The 9,051-nt window shown below is 56.2% G+C and overlaps 3 protein-coding genes across 3 annotated transcripts; all 3 read right to left on the minus strand.

The window, feature by feature from the left end:
- Positions 1-3,578: 3,578 nt before the first annotated feature.
- On the minus strand, positions 3,579-4,073 carry DICSQDRAFT_56383 (uncharacterized protein; the record flags this gene model as incomplete). Its single annotated transcript, XM_007364433.1, has 1 exon — positions 3,579-4,073. A coding segment is annotated over one exon (495 nt), but the record flags the coding sequence as incomplete, so codon positions are not given.
- A 155-nt stretch (positions 4,074-4,228) lies between these two features.
- On the minus strand, positions 4,229-5,077 carry DICSQDRAFT_168824 (uncharacterized protein; the record flags this gene model as incomplete). The annotated part of the gene is made up of 1 exon (XM_007364434.1): positions 4,229-5,077. One exon carries the CDS (start codon positions 5,075-5,077, stop codon positions 4,229-4,231), a length of 849 nt encoding a protein of 282 aa, XP_007364496.1.
- A 119-nt stretch (positions 5,078-5,196) lies between these two features.
- Positions 5,197-8,642, minus strand: DICSQDRAFT_168825 (uncharacterized protein; the record flags this gene model as incomplete). The annotated part of the gene is made up of 7 exons (XM_007364435.1): positions 5,197-5,412; positions 6,083-6,403; positions 6,491-6,537; positions 6,573-6,799; positions 7,797-8,359; positions 8,408-8,481; positions 8,609-8,642. The coding sequence occupies 7 exons, from the start codon at positions 8,640-8,642 to the stop codon at positions 5,197-5,199; spliced, it is 1,482 nt and encodes a 493-aa protein (XP_007364497.1).
- Between the last annotated feature and the right edge of the window lie 409 nt (positions 8,643-9,051).

Raw genomic sequence — 9,051 nt, forward strand, 5'->3', positions numbered from 1 at the left:
TGTTACGACTGACTGTCGAGCGAGTAAGTGGAGACGAGCGAGGCAGGCAGGAGCGCCGACGAGCTCTGATCGCAGTGAGACTGGAGCGGAGCTCAACAGGCAGGACTGGAGACAAGTTGTGTATTGAGCGAGGTATCTACAGAGCGAAATACACGATGGCTTACCTGGAGACAAGAGGTCGAAACTAGAGTCTCCAGGTAGCAAGGGATCCAGCTATATACAGGGAACGAACAATGGGCGCTAGAGAACAATAGCGTCGCCATGGGTACGGAGTACAAGGGGTGTAGGACAATAGCGGACGTGGGGACAAAGGGAGCTATTGTCCGTGTGCGGACAAAGGGAAACCATAGCGAGTAGTGAACAATAAGGAAACATACGAGGCAATGGTCCGAATCGAAAAGGACACGTAGCGCCGTGAGGGCGGTTCGTGACAGTACCCCCCTCCAAAGGATCGTGTCCTCACGATCGAGGCTTTGAAGGAAACTTGGCGTAGAATTTCTTGACCAGCTGAGGGGCATGCACCAGGTTTTCCGCTGGTTCCTAGCTGTTGTGCTCGTTACCCCAGCCTTTCCAGTGAACGAGGTACTGGAGTTTCTTCCATCGGCCGAAGCGTCTCGAGTCGATGACTTCGTCAACCTCGTATTCTTCCTCCCCCTCCACTTCGAGAGGGGCTGGCTCGGGTGGATGACGGCCTGGGAGATCACTGTGCTGGTGGCATGTGAGGAGTGAGACATGGAAGACGGGGTGGATTTGCATGTCCTTGGGGAGCACCAGCTCGTAGGCCAGTGGTGCGACCTGTTTCTTGACCACATATGGTCCAGCCAGCCGATCTACAAGTTTTCGCGGCATCCCCGTGATGCGCAGATTGCGGGTGTCGAGCCAGACCTTCTGTCCAGCTACGATGGTCGGTAGCTCTCGAACGTGTTTGTCAAAGTGCTTCTTCATCCGTTCGGCCGCCAGACCCAGTGCCGCAGTTGCGTCCTCCCGTGCTTTTCGTAGTTCCTCTCGCCGTTCGTCCGCTGCTGGTACTTCCATGTCGAGAACTGGAATGTGAAACTCCGGGTCGTATCCGTACATCAGGAAGAAGGGTGAGTACCCAGTGGCCGAGTGAGCCCGTGAGTTAAAGGCAAACTCCGCAATTGGTAGCCAGTGGACCCAATCGTCTCGTCGCAGAGAACAGAACATGCGGAGGTAGGCTTCCAGCTCCTGGTTCCAGCGTTCGGACTGACCGTCAGTCTGAGGGTGGTATGCCGTCGATAATGCGCTCTCGATGCCGAGACCCTTAAGGACTGCGCGGAACAACTTGCTTGAGAACTGCGGTCCTCGGTCTGAGATGATCTTTCGCGGAACGCCGTGCAGGCGTACGTGATCGCAGATGAGGTTCCAAGCAGCTCCTTCAGCGTCGACCTCCTCGTCTGTTGCAGCGAAGTGTACCATCTTGCTGTGCCGGTCCGCCATGACCTGAATGGCGTCGTACTCGACTCCGGCTACCGTGACCTTGGGAAGTCCAACGATGAAGTCTGTCGTCATGATGCGCATTGGTCCCTCCGGGATATCGTTCAGCTGCAGCGGTCCATAGGGTTTCGTGCACGATGTCTTCCCTCGATGGCAAGTGTCGCAAGTCCGTACGTAGTCCTTCACAAATTGAGCCATGCCGTACCAGTGATAGTTGCGCGACAGCTGCTCGACCGTCTTCCAAACTCCAGGATGTCCTGCCAGAGGAGAGTCGTGGTGAAGCCGTACCAGCTCGGTCCGCAGCTCCTGATCATTCGGAATGTAGATCTTGCCTCGATACTGAAGGAGATCCTGTTCGATGTTCCAATCGACCAGGTCATTTCGCAGTGCTGCAGGGCCGAGCTTCTTCACATGCTTCAGGGCTTCCACGACCGCAGGTTCGAAGTCCTGACACTCCCTGATGCGCTTCAGGAGAGCCTTGTCCGGTACGACCGCAAGGTGTCCTCGTCGACTCGCCAGGATACGGAACTGTTCGGGACGGAGCACCGTTCGAGCCAGGTTGTCTTCACCATCACCGTGCTGATAGTCCGGTCGTCTTGATAGCGCGTCCACGTGTCCGCGCGTCCGTTAGAGACACCAGGCTTGTGGGTGATGACGAAGTCGAACCGCGATAGATACAGGGCCCATCGTGCCTGTCTGCGAGTGAGGTTCTGCGCCGTCTTCCAGTACTCGAGGTTCTTGTGGTCCAACTTGATCTCAAACTGGGAGGGGAGACCTTCGAGGTAGTGACGCCACGCTTGCAGGGCACGGATGATCGCGAGCATCTCCTTGTCGTAGATCTCGTAGTTCCGTTCAGCATCGTTCATGGATTCGGAGTGGTACGCAATCGGGTGGAACTTTCCATCGTCGCCCTCTTGGGACAAGACTGCACCGGTGGTGTACCCGGAGGCGTCGACCTCAACTCGTGTCTTCCGTTCCGGGTCGTAGATGCAGAGGACCGGACTTTTACAGAACCGTTGTTTGATCTCGTCGAATGCGCGTTGCTCTTCCTCGCCCCACTGCCAGGGGTTATTGCCCGTAAGTCGGTCCAGCGGTTTGCAGATGGCACTGAAGTCGTGGATGAATTGTCGGTAGAAGTTGGCAAAGCCACGGAACTTCCGTACATCCGAAGTGTTCTGAGGAGTTGGCCAGTCTGCAATTCCCTTGACTTTGACCGGGTCCATACCCACGCGCCCTTCGGAGAAGATCATGCCAAGATACTCGATCTGGGACTGTTCGAACCGACACTTCTCCGGCTTTAGGAAGAGGTCGTTCGCTTCTAATCGTCTGAGGACCTCGTGCACGACCTTGCGATGTTCTGTGAGGTCACTACTGAAAATGAGTATGTCGTCCAGGTACACAGTGATCTTTCCTTCGACGATAAGGTCCTTGAAGATGTTGTTCATGAACGCGGAGAACGTGCTGGGGGAGCCGGTGAGTCCGAAGAACATAACCGTAGGTTTGAACAACCCTCGGTTGGTCGTGAACACAGCCTTCCACTTGTCGCCCGTCTTAATCCGGATGTTGTTGTAGCCCCAGCGAACGTCAAGCGCCGTATAGATCTTGGCATTCTTGAGCCGGTCCATGAGTTCTGCGATGAGCGGGAGTGGGTACCGATTCTTCGCCGTGATGGTGTTCAGCTGTTGATAGTCTTGGACCGGTCATAGGCTGCTGTCCTTTTTCTTGACGAAGAAGAAGGGTGAGGACATCGGGGATTTCGACTCACGAATGTAGCCTTTGGCCAAGTTCTCCTGCAGGAACTTGTCGAGCTCGACCTGCTCGCTGGGCGACAACAGGTAAAGCCTTGAGTGGAAGGTCTGCGCGCTAGGAACCAGTTCGATGGCGTGGTCATAGGGGCGGTGTTCTGGGAGTCTATCCGCGGCCTCCTTAGAAAACACGTGCATGTGCTCTCGGTACTCCGGTGGGACCATCTCATCGACGGTTTGAACTTCCCGTTTGGCATACTCTTGTTCGGCGAGCTGCTGCGAGTAGGTGTGACTGGCCGATACGAAGAGTTGCGGTGCACCACGGAGCATTCGGCCCTTGCGCCAAGCGTCAATGAGAGACTGTTCCGTACCATCCCACTATTCTTCAGCTGGAGGTAGGAGAGGTTCGTCTTCGGCCTCGTTGACCATTACCGTACCGCAAACATGCCCCACCATTCGTGCTTTCCTTACCCGTGGAGACCTTGTGCGCGCCGTAGGCCGTACCCCCGTATCACGCGCTTCATTCTCCACTGGTTTGGATGCCTTGTGGGTCGCTGGACAGCTGTCGGGGCATTGTGACAGGCGTAGCGAACCATGTGCCCAGTCTATCTCCGGGTTGTGTTCGCGCAGCCAGTCCAGCCCGATGATCACATCTTCTTCTCCGATGTCTGTGACAACGAACGCGACCTCTTCCTCGCGGTCGCTGATCTTCATAGTGAGAACGGCCACTTCCGTAATTGTGCCGTCTCGGTTCTCCGATCCATCGATGTTGTACAGAGGAATAGGCTTCGCCAGCTTTCTCGTCGTGACCTGGTTCCGTGCCACAAATCGTCTGTGGAGGAACTTCGTGGTGGCACCAGAATCGACCATGGCCACCAACTCCTTGCTTCGCTGCTTGCCGCTCAATCGTATAGAGATGTGGAAGTGTTGACCCGCATGGTCGACTTCATAGATTAACGACAATCCCAGTACAGCATAGCGACTATTGGTACACGAGCCCGCACGTGCAGCATCCAGTGTGGCTCAGATCAAAAACCCTCCTTCTCCTTGGCGAGGCTGACAGCGGCAATGCGATCACTGAGCTCCTTGAGCTGCGAACGGAGAGCAACCAGCTCGTCCGAGGTCGAGGGGTTCGAGGATGGGGTGGGGTTGGGCGGAGTAGCAGTGGACGCGGCTGCTTGCTGTCCTCGCAGGGGGTTCTTGCAGTTCCGCTGGATGTGGCCCTTCTCGCCACAGTTGAAGCAGGACCGTTCCTCAGGTCCATGTCGGTCCGCTGCTACTCGTTCGCCACGGCGGCCCCAGCCCTTGGTCTTGGGCATCGCCTTAGCGCGTTCGGCCAGTTGCTGGTCCATGCGAAGGGCGACCTTCTGCGCCTTCTCCAGTGTGTCAACCTCGTGCGCCGTGACCGCGAACTCATTCTGGATCTTGTACGGCAAGCCATCTACATAGCGCGCCCGCTTGTCCTCGTCGGAGAGCGGAGTGCGTGCTGCGATAGCGTTGAAGTTCACTGTGTAGTCCTTGGCCGTGCCAAGCTTGTGCAATGCCTTGCACAGCTTGACAAGTTTAGAGAGCGCGGCCTTCTTGTCGTCGACCGCGCAGAAGTGGGCCCTGAAGGCCGTCTCAAAGGCATCCACGTTCGACCAAATGACCTTGCCGTCGGCGAGGTCAATGATGTGGGGCCCGGCCCATCGAGCGGCGTCGTCCGTCAACTTGTTCAACACCATGATCCATGTGAGGTTGGCCGTGATCGACGAAGCTACTAGCTGCGTATGGTAAAGCTTGGCCATGGCGGTGAAGCGGAGTCCGGCCTGAGCCTCCTTGCCATCGTAGTCTCGGGGTGCGAGTTGGCTGAGAAGCTTGGAGTCGATGGCTGACATGGTGGGAGATGGACTACGAGGGGATTGCACGCTTGATTCGGAGCATGATGGGTTTCGTGGGGGTCTCGGGGGTGGTTCAGTGGTTACTGGAGGTTCCAACGCACCTGAAGCTCGTCGTTCTAGATGATTGGTGACGAGCGAGATGGTGGTGTCGAGCGGGATATGAGATCCTCCGGGAGGAGATTCAGTTCGGGGAGAGCCGCCTGGGCTAGGGATACAGCTTGGGGCGCGGGTTGCTGAGCGACTGGGCTGTCTAGTCCCTGGTAGGCTGATGGACGCGAGTACAGCTGCTCGTAGTGGCCGTCCTGACTCAGTTGTCGTTGGGAGGGGAGTCGCTAAGCGAACCTGGATGAGCGTGCCTTGTTCCGCCTCAGGTTGTATGTGGTGTGGGAATTGGGACCAGTCGGTACCACTGTCATCCCTGTTGGCCAACCGGTGAGGGCAGGGTTGGCTCGGGCAGATGTGCCACCGCTGATAGTTGTGGTTGTAGTGCTGGTCTTCTACGGCAACGGGATGAAAGCCGTGGAAAAACGGGCTACAATCCAGGATGGAAAGGTGGGGGAGACAGTGATAAACGGAGTGTTAAACGTGGGAGGGCGCTGGTGCCTGTGAGGTAGTTTCGACCTAGTGTTACGACTGACTGTCGAGCGAGTAAGTGGAGACGAGCGAGGCAGGCAGGAGTGCCGACGAGCTCTGATCACAGTGAGACTGGAGCGGAGCTCAACAGGCAGGACTGGAGACAAGTTGTGTATTGAGTGAAGTATCTACAGAGCGAAATACACGATAGCTTACCTGGAGACAAGAGGTCAAAACTAGAGTCTCTAGGTAGCAAGGGATCCAGCTATATACAGGGAACGAACAATGGGCGCTAGAGAACAATAGCGTCGCCATGGGTACGGAGTACAAGGGGTGTAGGACAATAGCGGACGTGGGGACAAAGGGAGCTATTGTCCGTGTGTGGACAAAGGGAAACCGTAGCGAGTAGTGAACAATAAGGAAACGTACGAGGCAATGGTCCAAATCGAAAAGGAAATGTAGCGCCGTGAGGGCGGTTCGTGACACGTAGTTGGAGTGTTCAATCTCCAACACCCATGCTGCCCACTCATTAACGGTGGTGGGGATGGGGTACGTGAGGCGAACCCGTCGTCGCATGCTTTCTGGGAGACGCTCCTTATAAAAGGACAGCTGAGCACTGTCTTCGAGTATACCGGCGAGGGCGCAGAGGCGGAAGAATTCCGCGTTGAAGGTGTCTAGTGCGGCAGGTCGGTAGTCGAGGTGGTACAGCTTGGAGGCGGCCGTAGCGGCTTCCTCGATGGGCTGGAAGGTCTATTGTAAGACCGTCTCAAACGCATTCCAGGTGTTCCAGCCGTTTCGTCGGGCCTGAGCGATGTATCCATCTTTCCAGGCGATCACCTTCAGTCCGTCCATGAACGTTAGGGTGGTGACGATGCGGCTCTGGTCTGTGGCATAGTCGGCTGGTCATGCCTCGAAGAACAGGAAGAGTTCATTGAGGAAGGTGCAAAGATTGTCGCGATCTCTGTCAAAAACATTGGGGGCGCGGACTTTGGTTCGGCCGGCGGGGGCGCCTGGTACGCTGAGAGGAGCCACAGGTGGTGGTCCGCCAGGTCCTTGAGGGGGTCCGCCACCTGGAGGGGGTCCGCCGCCGTGGGGGGGTCCACCGCCTTGAGGTGGTCCGCCACCCTGTGGAGGTCCGCCAGGTCCCTGAGGAGGTCCGACAGGTCCTTGAGGCAAACCAGGGGGTGTAGGTGGCCGACCCGGCGGTGCAGCAGTAGTAGGTGGTATCACGGGTTGTACTGTCAGAGTCCCACTGCTGGTGTGGTGAGTGGTTTGACCGGGTTGGGCCCCTGTCGCCTGGCGTAGAGAGGAGATGCTGTTTTATGGAGTGAACAAGTTTCCGAGTTGGAAGCTGGGGAGGCTGGAACGAGGTGGTGTGTCTGGGACGCTCGGCTCATTCGTTGCTCGGAACAGCCTCTGGGTCCGAGCTTGTTCCTGCTGGGTTGCAGACATAGTAGTGTCTATAGATTCTATTGTCGTGTCCACGTCGCCGTCTAGTTCATCCGGGTGTGCTTGGAGAAGACCGCGGAGAGGGGTGACAGTTTCTTCGTCGTCTCGAGGAGCGGGGTTGTCTTCTGACAAGGGTGTAGCCTCGGTGGGCTCGTTCGCTACGTCTGGTAGGGAACTAGTGCGGTGGGTAGCAGGGCTGCGCGGTGGGGAGGGGGCTGTTGTTCGATTGAGGGCCCAAGTCGTTCGGATCAAGGCTTCCTGCCTTTTCTGTGGCGCATTTCTGGTGGTGACGTTGGGGCTGCTCTGTCCGTTGTATCGGTTGGGGCACAAGTGGTTATTGCAATTGCACCTGTTCTGTCCTTCTCTATTGAAGCTGATGTCGCGTCGATTCTCGGGGTCGTATTGGTGAATACGTTGGGTGCAATCGGTCCGCTGTGTATTCATGCGGAGGGGTACCTAGTCCAGGTGGAAGTTGCGTAGAGTCGCCAAATAGTCAGAATTGGCACTAGCGTCAGGGGACTCGTATCCGTTTTGAATGATGCGACGGTGAGATTCGTATAATTCCCTGGCCCCAACGAGTAGATGTAGGCATCGGCAGTGTTCGGTGAAGTCCGGGTCCAAAAGACTCTGAATATTACGAAGATTATCGGCCTGTTCGCGAATTCGAGCAGCAAAGTAACTGGATCCGTGGCACTCTTCTGGGTCGTGGCTGATGGGGATGGGAGGAAGGGGTGGGCTGATGAGCCGTTGGAGGTTGTGAAGGGTGTTGAGGACCAGCTGAACTTGTTCAATGAGAACCTGGATGTGTGCTTGCTCGGAGATCGGGGTGAGGGTCGGGTGGTGGTTGGTGATGTCGTACAACGCGCTCGCGTTGTCCCGAATCCTCGTAAGGAGGGAGAGGATGTCTAGTGGTCCGGGGCTCGGGGGGTTGCCTGCTGATGATTCTTGCTCGGTGTTGACGAGTGATGGTAGCTCGTCGTCCGCGTCGTACCCGACGTCACGGAGTACCCAATGCTCGAGTTCGTCAAGGATAGTAAACTCGAGGCTCGCCTGGTCTGGTGTCCAAGAGCCGATGCTCAGGCGATATTCGTTCCAAACTGGGCTATGAAGGACGGCTCGTGCGTGAGTCCTTCCGATCCGGTCAAGCGTCCATTGACGGATGAGTTCGATAGATGCCTGTCTCTGAGGCGTTGGTGCTACTGGTCGATCGAGGAGTAATCCTTCCTGGTAGGTCGCACGTCTGTATGCTTCCTTGAGCTGCCGAATGGAACGTTCAGTGTCCGCTGGTGTGGCTTGGCATCGTACTAGGTTGTACGCTCGATGTTCCTCGGGGGTGCGGTTGTGGTTGTAGACGACTACCTCGTTGTCCGAGTAATTGACTGTAGTATGGTCACGGCCGTGCGTTCGTCAAAGTCGGTCTGCGAGTTGACGAATAGAGTGCGCCACGGTGAGTCCTATCCAAGGCGTGGTGGGAGTGTTAGCTGCAGTGGGCCTCAGAGGGGTCACAATGGCCTAAGTCGAGCTCTGTAAGTCTTTTCATTGCAAGGAAACTGTGCTACACACCTAAGTCGAGCTCTGTAAGTCTTAAGGACCACAGAGTCGACTCAGGCGCAGATGACAGCGCACAGAGCGCGTGGGAACTAGCTAACAAACACGACCATACACTAAGTGGCGCCGGAATGGCGCCAAACGGACCAGAAATGCGTAAGGTAGACACTATTCTAGAGTGTAGTCAAATCTACAGAAATGGAGACTACTAGTGAAAGAAATGTAGTATCTGTATGGAAACGAGAGTTGTGACTATACGAAAATTACCGTAGATAGCGGACAGCGCGAACTATGTATAGCGCGATGCGGGACTTGGTGCGATTAAAATTGACGGCGCTACAGCACCGACTCCAACACTCCCCCCTAATCCATCAAGTCCCCAATCCAAGCATCTTCACCAT

Source organism: Dichomitus squalens, assembly GCF_000275845.1.
Source record: "Dichomitus squalens LYAD-421 SS1 unplaced genomic scaffold DICSQscaffold_8, whole genome shotgun sequence".
NCBI lineage: Eukaryota > Fungi > Basidiomycota > Agaricomycetes > Polyporales > Polyporaceae > Dichomitus > Dichomitus squalens.